The sequence below is a fragment of the Zalophus californianus genome, chromosome 4 (assembly GCF_009762305.2).
Source record: "Zalophus californianus isolate mZalCal1 chromosome 4, mZalCal1.pri.v2, whole genome shotgun sequence".
NCBI lineage: Eukaryota > Metazoa > Chordata > Mammalia > Carnivora > Otariidae > Zalophus > Zalophus californianus.
Window position 1 is genome coordinate 51,053,568 of NC_045598.1, and position 14,991 is coordinate 51,068,558.

The window sequence follows — 14,991 nt, forward strand, 5'->3', positions numbered from 1 at the left end:
TAAGTTATATAGTGACTCACCTTAGTCAAAAAATATTCAGCATTATGTATTTTCAATTACTCAATGTCGTTTTTTTACATATATGACATGTTAAATATGTATGATCTATGTGGATCCTACATAAATATCTTGTTCCAATAAAATACAAAAGAATAAGTTTTAAAACCACAGCCAAACTGTCAAAATTGACTTTTTAGAGCCAGAATACCATAATGACTTTTTTTCCAAAAACACCTGGAAGCTTTCAAATACAAAATAATGCATTATTTAATATACCAATTGCTTCTTCTATTTGTTCTCCAGTTTTTTAGAATTCTTACACAACATGTTTCATTTTGTTCCTTTTAGGAGTACTGAGTTTTTTCTGTATAAAATATGCTCAGATTGAGAGATAATTCTGGTAGAGAAAGGATTTTTTTTACGATTCACAAATTATGTCCTTCTGTCCTCACTCCTTTGCCAAGTATTCTAATTACACCACTAACTCACAATTGTCTAATTTAATGCCCTTTTCTCAGTCCACATTCTCTTGGATCTCTCCGCTAACTTACTAATAAACAATATTCTTTTTTCAAACTTGACCCTCATTTTGCTTCCACACTATGACTATATTCTCCAAGGATTATCCCTAACCTGAATACATTTTTATAGCCCAATTCCCTCCTAGTATGAGACATATTTGGGCCAATGTACAATCTTCAAAAATCTCTTCCACTCTCATCCTCAGAAATTCTATCTACTCTCATGGACTCGTCTATGTTCCATGAGTAAAGTTCCCAAATTTACGTATTATTCCCAGATCTCTCTCCAGTACCCCTTCTTAACATTGCCTATCTGCCATTCCTCCTTTTGATATCCTACAGTCTCCTCAAATTCAACATATCAAATAAATTCATCAAAGCCCTGCCACCTCTGCTGGTCCTTCCCCCATTTCTATACCCCATCACACTCTTCCTTGCCTCTGTGTACCCATTAATGGTACCACCACACTTCCAGCCATCCAAGCTTAAAACCTGGGAGACATCTCGGCTTTTTACTTAACTTTGCGAACCACTGCTCCTGTATCATAAGCCACTATATTGAATACAATCTTCTTTTGAAAAGACTGCTAATATGATATGCTTTCTACCCTACCAAGGCCTGCTCTTAACCTGAATTTTAAACTATTGAATAGTCTCCTGCCTGGTCTCCTAAGTTTAGGTCTATCTTCCTTCAATTTTCCTAAAACAAATTTATAATGGCTACATACTACTTTGACCTGTGTCATTCAAATGTGTCTATTAAAAGAGTAGAACAGCTTGAGGATACTGACAACGTATCTTTACAATTCTAGAGTTAGAGGATGAAATGGCTTTATATAAGCCCATACTTCTTTCATGATCTTATTAGGATTTTACCTTAAATCTTACAATTTATCTTAAAATTGCATTTGAAATGTGTTTTCTACTCTATAAATCTTCATTTATAAATAGTTATTTCCTCCCCAAATCTTCTAAAAAGTGATATTCCTGGAAGGTGTGTTATGTTTATCCTGTGGACCTGCATACCCTATACAGCAAGAATGTGTACCCCAATTTGAAGGGCAGAAGCCTACAGAAAACATCCAAATCTCTTCCAGATATTCAAGAGTCTGTATAATCTGACCCCAAATTACCTTTTGTTTTTTTAAAGATTTTATTTATTTATTTGATAGAGAAAGACACAGGGAGAGAGGGAACACAAGCAGGGGGAGTGGGAGAGGGAGAAGCAGGCTTCCCACTGAGCAGGGAGCCCGATGTGGGGCTTGATCCCAGGACCCTAGGATCATGACCTGAGCCGAAGGCAGACACTTAACGACTGACCCACCGAGGCGCCCCCAAATTACTTTTTACCATTTCTTGCCCAACACAAACCCTTAGCTCTTATCATAATTACCTACTTTTAAACATCCCCTGTATACTTTCCTAATGCCATTCCATTTGTCTAGAATGCCTCTATACACCTTTCTATTTGGCTAGCTCCTATTTATACTTGAAGGTATAAATGATCTCACTTCCTCTACAAATATCCTTGTAAATGGGGCTCCACCCTCTAAAACCATGCAGCAGTACTGTCTGTACCCCTCAACTGGCACTTAACAAATGAAGACAGAAAAGTACATATGGCAAATCATAACAGAAATTGTTAAAAAGAGGGGCGCCTGGGTGGCTCAGTCATGAAGCATCTGCCTTCAGCTCAGGTCATGATCCCAGGGTGCTGGGACCGAGCCCTGCATTGGGCTCCCTGCTCAGCAGGAAGCCTACTTCTCCCTCTCCACTCCCCCTACTAGTGTTCCCTCTCTCACTGTGTCTCTCTCTGTCAAATAAATAAAATCTTTAAAAAAATTAAAAAAAGAAATTGTTAAAAATAGTAATAAAAGCTCCAAGAGCATCAAAAAGATAGTCTATCTCCTTGATTTGAGTAAATCACTGCCAAATTTCTATACCAAGAGTTCAATCTGAACCAGTGTAAATTTTACTGAGAGCAAGTATACACATTTCTCATTTTGGGGTTACCTATTTTTGTATAACCTGTTTATTCTCTGTCATTTTATAATCAGCATGTTCTCATGCTTGTATCTTTTCTTCCTAATAGCATAACTCATGGAAATCAACTACCTTGTTTGTTAATCAAAAATATTTGCATTAAACAGTATTTGAGTTCCTATTTGCCTCCTTTATAAAACCTATTCCAAATATGCACTGTTACATATTTCACCTTCTATTATAAAATAAATTTCCTTGTGATTTTTCCCATCACTAACAACCACAGCACTGCGTTGATGTATGTACTCCTAAGTGATCATCCAACACAGTAGTTTTGAAAATTAAAAAAAAAAAGGACCAAACGGTTGGTCCTCTTATCAAAGTCCAAAGTGTTCTCACGGCAAATCACCTAGGACAAAATTACTCAACTGGTGTGAAATGTTGAGTTCAAGGTCATGAAAGTAGGATTAACAATCTCCCATAGTGTGCCTTTATAAAATCAGGTTCAATGACATTTTAGAAAATATAAAATCAAGGATGCCATCTCAAACAGAAAAACTTTTTCTAAATTCATTTGTTTAACCCTGGGAACAATCACAGATCTAACAAAATGATTAGGTATATCTAAAAGAGTGATAATCTACAACCTTAAAAAGGTAAGGCTATAACTACTTATCTTCAAATAAGCAACTAAGCCTCAGTCTCCAAATAAGCCTCAGTCTCCAAATCCCATATATGGGAATAATGATAATCTTGCCAAATCTACTTCATAGGGTTGTTGTAATCAAGTAAAATAGGGTATTTGAATGGTTTTATGAACTATAAAATTCTAAGCAAATGTATATACTTGTAAAAACTAGATCTTGGATATCACTCCACATCGCTTTAAGTATGTAATGTGTACAAATTTTTCCAAACTAAAAATATTCTAATTCTCATGATAGAACAAAACTGCTCTCCTGTTCTGCTACCATTCCTGGAACTTTACTCCTTCCCTCAGAGTCTGAGATAATACTCCTCACACTCAAATACAAGCCCCTAACTAAAAATTCATGGGTGGCTATGTAAAAATGTTAGGAAACAGAGTTCTCAACTCAAAAACTTTTATAGTTAAAATAAAACTAGGATCAATTAAGATAGACTAAAACCTACAGTGATATATCTAGGGCAAAACCAGAACAGCAGAGTATGTAGCAATAGCTTGAGACACCCATGAAAACTAAAACAAACACAAAAACTAATACTCTCTAAAGCAGGGGACCATAAACTTGAATGGAAAGAAAAATACTCCTTTGTTTTCACTGAAATTTGCACTTCTTTAAATTTTGAATGTAGGAAACTACCCATACCAGTATTAGCAATACAGGAGAATTTGTCATTAATAGAAATCATACATATTTTTGTCTCACAACTATTGCAGATATCTCAGAATATTGTCACATGCTTATTACTGCTTAGAAAATATGGTAACTTTTAGACCTGTGGCTAGGTATTTTTTAATTCATTCATAAAGAAACTTGCATCAGAACTTTAATATCTCGATAATTATAATTCAATGCAATTGATTTCTTTTGTTATACTACGTATTTTATTTTATGCATTTAAAAACATTATTCCAAAAAAGAGAATCATCGGAGTCACAAGACTGCAAGTGTACCATGACAAAAAAAATTTTAAGAACCCAAGTCCAAAGCAAGATCTATCATAATATGACCTAGTTCAAGAATCATAATTACATGGGTCATAATATAAACAGTATACATTTACTTTTGACTGGCCAATCTGTTTCTAGAAACAAAAGTTTAGGGAAAAAATTCAATCAGTATGTAATAAGCTTATTGAACTACTCAGAAAAACATACTGAAGGGGGATGGGGGAATGGGTTAGCCTGGTGATGGGTATTAAAGAGGGCATGTACTGAATGGAGCACTGGGTGTTATACGCAAACAATGAATCGTGGAACACTACATCAAAAACTAATGATGTAATGTATGGTGATTAACATAACATAGTACAAAAAAAAACATACGGAAGGAGTGACATGTGAAATGATATAATGACTAGGCTTTGTTTTAAAATACTACAAGAAAAAAGGGAACAAGTAATAGATAAAACAACAGAGGGGAGCCTGACTGGCTCAGTCAGTGGAACATGCAACTCTCAATCTCAGGGTTGTGAGTTCAAGACCCATGCTGGGCATAGAGATTACTTAATAAAAAAAGTTTACGTTAACTAACTAGAATTTAAATAAGAATTTGAAAAGAAAAAAAGAATGACAATGGAGGTTAACTTTACTGTTCTATTTACATTTGCATATGTTTGTAATTTCCCATTATAAAAAGTTTAAGACTATATTCAGATTAGTAAACCTACAAGCTTACTAAGGATTATTAAGATATGTATGGGGCATAGCCCTAACTGCTAACCAAGGTCCAGATCAAAACGAATGGCGTCTTTACATTTTGTTTCTTATTTATGTATTTGAGAGAGAGAGAGCACAAGCTGGGGAGGAAAGGCGGAGGGAGAAGGAGAAGTAGACGCCCCGCTGAGCAGGGAACCCGATGTGGGGCTGGATCCCAGGACACCAGGATCATGAACTGAGCCAAAGGCAGACGGTTGACCGACTCAGTCACCCAGGTGCCCCTTCATTTTGTTTCTTACACTGTTACCAGGTCTGAACCACTGCATTCATTCTTATATTCTTAGTAACACAATATCTGCTAGATACCATCTTTCTAAAAATTGGAAGAAAAACAAAGATGAAAGTTCAGTAGGTGATTGCAACTAAGGAAACTCTGGAAAAGAGGCCAATTCTAACAATCCCACTAAGAATAGAATGACGTGTGACGCAGCTCTTAAAAACCGAACACACAGCATTTGCTCAATTAGATTATACCTTGATCTTTATAACTCGAATTCAACAATGGAAGTCAAGTACAAACTTGGAACACGAATAACATTACACACAATCCAGTATCTAACTTTCAGATGATTTCAGATACTCAATAAAATAAAGTTTCCCCACTGCTATTATTTGGTTATCTTTTTATTTTAAATATTTTACTTGAGAGACAGAGGATGAGACAGAGAGAGCACAAGCAGGGGGGAATGGGTAGACGGAGAAGCAGACTCCCCACTGAACAGGGAGCCTGACACAGTCCGGAACCCTGGACCCTGGGATCATGACCTGAGCCAAAGGCAGATGCTTAATCAACTGAGCCACCCAGGTGCCCTATTTGGTTATCTTAATGTAACAACTGCACTAGTATTTTTTCTATGATACTGTGATAACTATTTCCTTGATAAAGCAAGCATTTAATGTAAATAATCTTCATTTGTTTGGCACAATAAGAAATGCATGACATTAGCTACAAACTGCCATATTATCTGTGTGCCTTCATTCACCCCTATAGAGGATTTAAAAAGACCAGGTCTCTCCTGGATTAATACTCTACAAAAACAAGTGAACCAACAATGTGTGTGTGTGTGGGGGGGGGTGTTATTTAAATACAAAAATCTCAAATTTTAGGTATAGCTTAATAAGAGACTTTATCTTTGAGAAATCACAATAATTTCTTTAAAACCATGTTTTTTAAAAATATAAAAATAACAAATTAAACATATATTTTTTACATGTATACCTTTTTAGACAGCTTTTTCTACATTGTCTGATAATAACCATAAATATTGGAGGTAAAAGTGTTAAGTGATAGGAAATCTGTCATTTTCATAATATAGTTCTTTTTAACCTGTTTTCTCACCTCAGCCAAATGTTTGCTTCAATCACATCCATTCATTCAGACAATAATATTTTAAAATTTTTGCCCCATGAGACTCTAAAATACACTCAAATTTTGTACTAAAAATAAATACAATGTGCAATTTTTTTTTTTTTTTTAAGATTTTATTTATTTATTTGACAGAGAGAGACACAGCTAGAGAGGGAACACAAGCAGGGGGAGTGGGAGAGGGAGAAGCAGACCTCCAGAGCAGGAGCCCGATGCGGGGCTCAATCCCCGGACCCTGGGATCATGACCTGAGCCAAAGGCAGGCACCCAACGACTGAGCCATCCAGGCGCCCCCCCCTTTTTTTTTTAAAGATTTTATTTATTTATTTGACAGAGAGATAGAGAGAGAGCACAAGTAGGCAGAGTGGCAGGCAGAGGGAGAGGGAGAAGCAGGCTCCCCGCCGAACAGGGAGCCCAATGCGGGGCTCGATCCCAGGACCCTGGGATCGTGACCTGAGCCGAAGGCAGATGCTCAACTGAATGAGCCACCCAGGCGCCCCACAATGTGCAAATATTTTCTTAAAACCCACATTAAAAATGCTTAAATTTCTTGTTTTTTCAGTTGCAAATATGATCCCTCTGGAATGTCAGCTAATAACACTGGTTCTATGCAGGTTGCTACACACAGTTAATGAAATAATGATGGTATAGAAAGTACAAGGAGTCTCAGTGTCAACTTCACCTTTTTTTTTAAACATTATTCACTGGGAAAATGTACACATATAGATTTGTATAATGACCACTAGTGTGTATTACCTGAAATTATGGTTTACCGTGAAACATTCCTTAAAAGGTTAAAAAGAAGAAGAATTCAAACTGGGTTAGAAGAATACTATTATGATCCAGCAACAATTTAGTTGGCAAATATATATGGAAACTTATGCAAATATTTTATGATATCTGTATGTTAGCTGATTTCTGAAGTTTCCTACATCCCCCTTTTGTCATTCTAGAATTATTTCTATGCGAGATTTTCTAGATACGATAAAGGTTTTTTTTGTTTGTTTTTCTTTTAAGATTTTACTTATTTATTTGACAGAGACAGAGCAAGAGAGGGAGCACAAGCAGGGGGAATGGGAGAGGGAGAAGCAGGCTTCCTGCGGAGCAGGGAGCCCAATGTGGGGCTCGATCCCAGGACCCCGAGATCATGACCCGAGCCGAAAGCAGACGCTTAACTGACGGAGCCACCCAGGCGCCCCAAGGTTATTTTTTTTAAACAAACTAATAAATTCCTAAAAATATTAGCTGTCCACGAGACTATAATTTTTTAAAAGTATTAAGTAGAATAAGCAATCTATATGACTTAATATTCAGGTCACATGGGCACTGAAGGCTCAAGTAATAATACAAAGCAGGCTACTATTAACTTTGATAACCCCCCTTTTAAAATCATTTTCTTATCTAATTATACCCCAAAAGCCCAGAACCCCTATGCTTTCAAACTATTCTCTCTCCAGTTGTGTAATGCTTAGATAAATGTAATCTAATCAAGCCAATGATAATAATAATGACTCAGCTTCTCTTGAGCATTTAATATGTGTCAGGCACTTTGCAAAAAGCTTTATATGTATTATCTTATTTAATCCTCACAAATTTCTAAGATATAGGAACTTTTATTATCCCCATGTAAAAAGAAGGAAAACCAGTCAATCTCCAATTTTAGATAACTCCTAAAATTAAATATGATTGCAAAATATGGCTCCATTTCCCAATTTTTCATAAAATATGCATAGAGTCATATCATTTCAAGTAATACAAAAACTATTCTTTCTTTTTATAACTCAGAGATTGGTTTAAAAAAAAGCATACAATCAACTTTAGAATCACTCTTTTTTAAAAATGAAAGAAACTTTTTTTGGCCAACGAGTAACAACAGGAAAAATATCAACAAAGTATAGAAACCATAATTCTACTTCTATGTTCTCCTGTACTTAACTTTCTTTACTTCTTTGAAGATACTCTTACAGTACAAAATTATTAATCTCTTTCTTAAACAATGTATCCTTCTTGCTTCAACAGTTTTCACCTATTACTAACAAAGCATTATGATCCTTTCTGTACCCTAAGAAACTTAGCAAACTTGACATCCTATATTACAATTTACAATGTTTGTTAATGAGTTAAAGTATTTTACATGAGATCCTTAAAGGCAATACATAAGATAAAAAAGATTATATAAAATTCTAACCTGAAACCAATTTATTTTGATGAAAAATATTAGAACCTAAAGCAGTATTTGTTTTCAATAAATGTTTAACAGAAATAAACCTAATCTTATTGATAAGTTTAGCTAGTTCTACTATTCTCTGGGAATAAACTGCTCACTCATGAGAGAAGAACAGTTCTTCTTTCACATTTAATGAATCGTTTTTTGCCTACAATGTTACTTGCACTAATAATGCTTGGGATGAGTATCGACTCTTTAATTAATAGAGTATTTAGATACAGTCCAAGCCAAAGGCGCTGAGATGCATTAAAAGATCTCTCCAGATCATTCTCAAGCTAATTAGCTATGAATTCATTCTTATACCTGAAAAGTTTACTGCCAAAATAGAAAATAATTACAGTTTTTGGACAATCAATGATCTTTACTGATGCTAAACACTTTAAATGGTAAAGCATTCAATTATAAAAACCAAAATCAAACACAAATAAACAAGTTACCTGAAACAGCTACTGATACATGTTTACTTAATTTCTATAAGCTCATACAGTAAAACCATCCTAATTTATACTTTATAAAGTCCACTTAAATCTTTTGGTGTGTTAACTTTTTCTTCTTCCCCAGAGTAAAACTGGATTAAAACTGGATACATAATTGAGAGAAAACAATAGGCTACCTCATTCAGTAAGATGTCTTCTCACTTGAGATAAGCTCTCTACCCAACTTCCATTCAAGTCCTAAAACATGTCTAGATTTGCTCTTCCGGCCCTTCATATACATAATACCCTAGGATAACATTTCTATCAACTGTCATACTTAGCTCAATTATAAGGCATTAAAAAAATTATTAGACAAGGATAAATAATGAGGCACATTTTGAGGCAAATAATAAGGTAAATAAAGGTGTTCTGCCTGCTTTAATAAAAATGTAGCAATCAATTATCTAGCAAGAAGAAACTTTAATTTTATTCATATTGTCAATAACTATAAATGCTGGATGTACTATCATCCCAAAGGATGAAGAATACAGAAAATAAGACCTGGGTTCAAGTCCAGATAAGTTTCTTATCTCTTATTTATTTATAGTAAATAAAAGGTAAGTAACAATTCTGCCAGAATTATATAATTTATAAGATTCCTCTGAGACAATAAATTAATTTAAATGAGAACAATTTAAATGAAATACTATAAAGCACTAAATAAATGTTATCGTATCAGCACATCACATGAAAGTTCAGAACACCAAGGGTAAAAAAAAAAAAAACAACTCAAAAAAGGAAAAGATACCAACAAAGGATTAGCAATCAGAAGTATACTGGGGGGGTACCTGTGTGCCTCAGTCGTTAAGCATCTGCCTTCGGCTCAGGTCATGGTCCCAGGGTCCTGGGATTGAGCCCCGCATTGGGCTCCCTGCTCAGCGGGGAGTCTGCTTCTCCCTCTCTGCCTCTCTGCCCCTGCTCATACACCCTCTCTCTTTTTTTCTATCTCTCTTTCTCAAATAAATAAAATCTTTGAAAAAAAAAAGTATATTGGACCACTCAAAAGAATCACTTAAGGCCAGAAGACAGTTGTGTCATGTTTTCAAAATCCTGACAGAAAATAATTTACAACTTGGAATACTGTTTCCAGCAAAATCAGTAATTCTGGAGTAAAGGTAAAATAAACATACTTTTGTAAAAGTCTCAGAAAATTTACTCCCATACACCCTGTTTCAGGAAGTTACTGAAGGCTGTCAGTAAAATGAGTAAAACAAGAAAGAACAATATACAGGAAATAAAGACTCCATAGCAAAAGAAATGCAAAGAGAATTTCCAGGATCATGGTAAACAGGCTCCAAGATGGCAACTGTACAGTAAGCCTAGCGAGCCTCAGAAACTCCCTTGGCCACACTTCCAATTTAGTTGCAAGGGGAACTAAGGAAGCTGCAAGACAGGAAATGATTATCTGATGTATTTTGCTGTATTGCAAGAAGCTTTAGAGAATTTTAGCAGTAACACACAGAGAAGTAGGGAAACTAAATAATGTAACCATTTCAGGAAAACAAAAAGCTATATAAATATAAATCAAATGCAGGAATAAAATCATAGTAATCTTCATGGCTCCACTGCAAAACTAGTTACATAAGAATCACAAACATCTAAAAAAATTAACACTGATTTAATGAAAAACTGGAATATACATATGGAAGAGATGACAAGAATATGTATTTTTTTCTGAATTTATGCAAGTACATGTATTTTTAGGAAGGAAGATGTAAGAGTTAAATCTTCATCTAATATAACAATAAATGGATATTTAAAACTGAACAAGAATCAAGAAATAGTAGCACTAATATGTTGTTTAGAAAACAAGGAATAAAATACCAAAAGAAGGAGCAAAAAGAGTTACCAGTGATTGGCACTGAAAATTAGACATCAAAGTAGGGAAAGGCTGGTAGGAATAAGATGAAGGACCTCTGTTTTTAATTTTAAGCCTACAGTACTTACACGAACTTTAAGTATATTCATACAATTCTTTTTATCTTTTTTTATTATGTTATGTTAATGACCATACACTACATCATTAGTTTTTGATTCATACAATTCTTTTTAACAAAAAATATAAATATGTAAATAACAAAAACAGGTAGGAAAATGAAAGAAAAGACCACTTCAAGACCCCGATTTCTACTTTCTCTATCTCTGAAATAATCCAAGCAGAGGCAAGATAGATAAATACAAGTTAGGGATGCTCTGGATGTGATTCCTGTACTAGGTAAGAGGTCCAGTTGATAACCTCAAAATGGTTTCATACAAATTTTGGATTATATAATCACTTCTTTATTCCATGTGCTTGTAAGTACTTAAATATATTATTTATAGAAGAATAATTTTATAATACCTTATTTCTTTTAAAAGCAATATATATTTTCTTTAGCCTAACTTGCAGAAATTTTACTCACACTAAGTGCCAATTACATGCAGTGTTTTGTACTCTGTACCCTCACAAGAGAAGGCAGGTATAATTATGACCTCACAGTTTATTAATAAGAAAACTGAGTGGTCAATATATTAAGTAACTTGTCCTAAGTCACCAAGTAGTGCATAGTGGAGTCAGAAATCACCGCCCTAATTCTATGACTCTAAATCCCACTCTCATACCACTGTCCAGTTCCTTATTTCTCAACTCAATGAATAAATGTTTATTGTGTGCTGCCTATGTGCTAACATACTATTCTAGATGCTGGAAATAAAGTGATAATGGAAACAGACAAGTCCCTTCCCTTTACATTAATTACATTATAATGAAAAAGACAAAAAAACCCCGATCATATAACTACATAATGTGATGCTAGATAAGAATAAATACAAAGAAGGGTGAAGAATTGGAGAGAAGCCGTGGATCTTTTTACCTAGGGTGATGAGAGGGAGCCTCTCAAGGCAGTGACCTTTTATCACAGATATGTCTGAATAAGGAACCAAACCACATGAAAATATAGGGGAAAACATATCAGGGAAAGAGAAGAACAAATGGAAAAGCCTTAGGGAGAATGACATTTTGTTTGTTCAAGGATGAGTAAAAAGGCCACTGAGGCTAAAGTGAAATGAGCAAAGCAGAGCAGGATATGAAGTTAGAGACAGGCAGGGGCCGGATCATATAGAGTCTTAAAGACTGTTATTTAAAAAAAAGCATTTTTTCTGCTTATGATGGAAGCCACCGAAGGATTTTAGATGGAGGAATGAATGATCTGATTGAGAACATTTAAATATCTCTCTGGTGATAATGCTGAGAATTGATTTAGGCAGGGTTAAAGGAAGATGATCAAATTAGAAAGGTACAGAAAAATCTGAGATCAGAAGCTGTCCAATATGCTACCCTCTAGCCCCATGCAGCAACTGAGCATTTGAAATGTGGCTCATCTGAAACTGAGATGTGTTTTAAACATAAAATACACACCTGATTTTGAAGACGTTTTGTAGGAAAGAAAAAAGTAAAATAGCTCAACACTTTTTTACATTTATTACATGTTGAAATGATAATATTTTAGGTATATTAGGTTAAATAACATAATTAAAATTAATTTCACTGGTTTCTTTTTATTTTTTTAATGTGGGAACTATAAAATTTTTAATTCCAAATGTAGTTCCCATTATATTTCTATTTGACAGTGCTGGTCTCAATAGTGACTTGCCTAGAGTTTTAAAACGAGTAAGGGACGCCTGGGTGGCTCAGTCGGTTAAGCACCTGACTTGGGCTCAGGTCATGATCTCAGGGTCCTGGGATGGAGCCCGGCCTGAAGCCCCTAGTCGAGCCCTGTATCAAGCCCCGCATGGAGCCCCATTTGGGGCTCTGTGCTCAGTGGGGAGTCTGCTTCTTGTCCTCTCCCTCTCCTTCTCCCCCACTGGTGTGTGTGTGCGCGTGCTTGCTCTCTCTCTCTCTCTCTCTCAAATAAATAAATAAAATCTTTGGAGAAGGTAAGAACTATGGGATTTGGGATACATTTTGAAAGCAGAGCCTATAAAACTTGTTTGAGGAGTAAATGTGAGGAGTAAGAAAAGGAGAGAAATCACTTTGATTCCAAAAATTTTGGCCTCAGAAACTGCATAACTTGGTGGTGAAATATGCTACGATGGGGAAGTCTGGGCTGGAATCTTACATCTGAGCTGCCCTGCTGGCTATCCCAATGTCAAGTCACAGGCTAGGCACTCACAAGTGAAGGGGCTTCATTCATAAGGAGTATAAGTAAACGAACCCTTAGAGTTATGGAGTGGAGCCTGGAAAGCCTATTCAACAACCTCCTGTCAAGTATTCTGAGTAGTGGATCAGTAAACACCGTTGGTTAGTTGCTGGACCACACTGCAGCCACATAAGTCTGGTTCCTATGGAACGCTAGACTCTGCTAATAAGAACATCTAAGGAAATATAGTAACAGGGAGTTCAAATGTTTTAATCTCACAGCCCATACTTCCAGTGCTAGTTCCACCACAGTGAGGGACACTTGACTTCTCCATCGCTTTACTCACTTTTAAAATGAAGGTAATACCTACCTCAAGCTGTGAGGATTAAATAAGATAATGTATGTAAGGTAATTAACATCTGACCTTTGACTTGGCACATAGTATAAGTTTAATACATTACAGCTCTTAGTAAAATCATAGAGTAAGAAATGGAATAATTAACAAAGGTACAAAGGATTTTTGGAGAGTTTCATTCTAGTTCTACTTTCATAATAGAATATATAGTATCTAATTTCAGAAATCTCTAAAATTAAAATGTGTTACCTGTAAGTAGTGTTTGGAACATAGACATCCCTGGCAGGAAACTCCAAAATTTCTCTGGTAGGTCTAACCCTACTGTCTGGGTAAAGCTTCACTTGAAGTAGCTCTGGAGTTAGGCAATAATGGGGATTTTCAGGTGCAGGAGAAATGTCTATCTTCAGCTGAGCTGCATATAAAAACATATTATAAAAACAATGTAAACATAATAAAAGCTTCATGTAAAAATGTTCCTGGAAGGATTTAGATCACATTTTTGCAAGAAGTTATAAATTACTGATGCAGACATAATTACATGTAAAATAATAAATGCCTACCAAATGAATGAATGAGAAGAAAGAAAGAAAGAAAAAGAAAGAAAAAGAAAAGAAAGAAGCAAAAGAAAGAAAGAAAAAACAAAAACAGAGGCATTTAGCATACAACGAGCCAACATTCTGAAAGATGAGTGATTTAATTTGAACTTTTTTACTCTGGAATGGTTTGCTCTGATTATATGAATCTGTTTCTGAATATTTACCATTCTATGTACATTTTCCTTCCTCTAAAAAATAATTTTAAGCCACGATATTATTCATCATTCTCATTTCAGTACTCAAATTATCAAAAGTACTGAATCTTGCATACAAACTGTTAAGACCATGAGAAGAGAATAATAAAATGAAGAAGACTGAAAGGCATTGGGCAAAGAAAGACAGATGGGTTAGATAAGTGAAAAAAGGGATGCATAATTACCAACAATAGGACATATTAGTGATGATAAGAGTTGTAATAATGTCTACTCAAAATTTTAAAATACCTGTAATAGGTCTTAGTCGCCGTAAAACAGAAGATGGCCTTCTCATATCAGCAAGAAATTTGTACAGATCTTCATCACTTAGGCGGTCTCCTTCCTGAGAAAAAAGTATTCAATAAAACAAATATAGTAGATTGAAAATAAATGTATATTGCCTGTTAATATTCATACCCTCTTCTGTCGGTTTAGTCAGAATGAAAAGATTAAATTAATATAATTATGATTAAAAATAAATATCATGCTGATTTATTTCCTTTTTTATGCTTTCAAATTTTATTAAGCGTTATGATACTATTATCTATACTTTAATTTTATATATTTACTTATAGCCCATTATTTATGTCTATAAGGTATTACAGGACACTCTAAAATATAGAAAATCTATACAATTTCGAGGTAGATGAAAAGGAAAAAAGAAAAAGAAAAATACAGACATATAAGAAACATATATACATGACAGTCTTAAAAAGTTTTTACACTTGAGTAT

At 34.8% G+C, this 14,991-nt stretch overlaps 1 protein-coding gene across 11 annotated transcripts in view; it reads right to left on the reverse strand.

Moving 5' to 3' along the window:
• DOCK7 (dedicator of cytokinesis 7) overlaps positions 1-14,991 on the reverse strand; it is a 220,646-nt gene that overhangs the window by 132,161 nt on the left and 73,494 nt on the right. For all 11 annotated transcript variants that reach the window (XM_035727291.1, XM_027620950.2, XM_027620940.2 and 8 more), the window contains exons 13-14: positions 14,508-14,601; positions 13,718-13,880 (exon numbers count right to left, since the gene is read on the reverse strand). In XM_035727291.1, the coding sequence (XP_035583184.1) occupies positions 13,718-13,880; positions 14,508-14,601 (257 nt within the window). The remainder of the gene's footprint in view (positions 1-13,717; positions 13,881-14,507; positions 14,602-14,991) is intronic.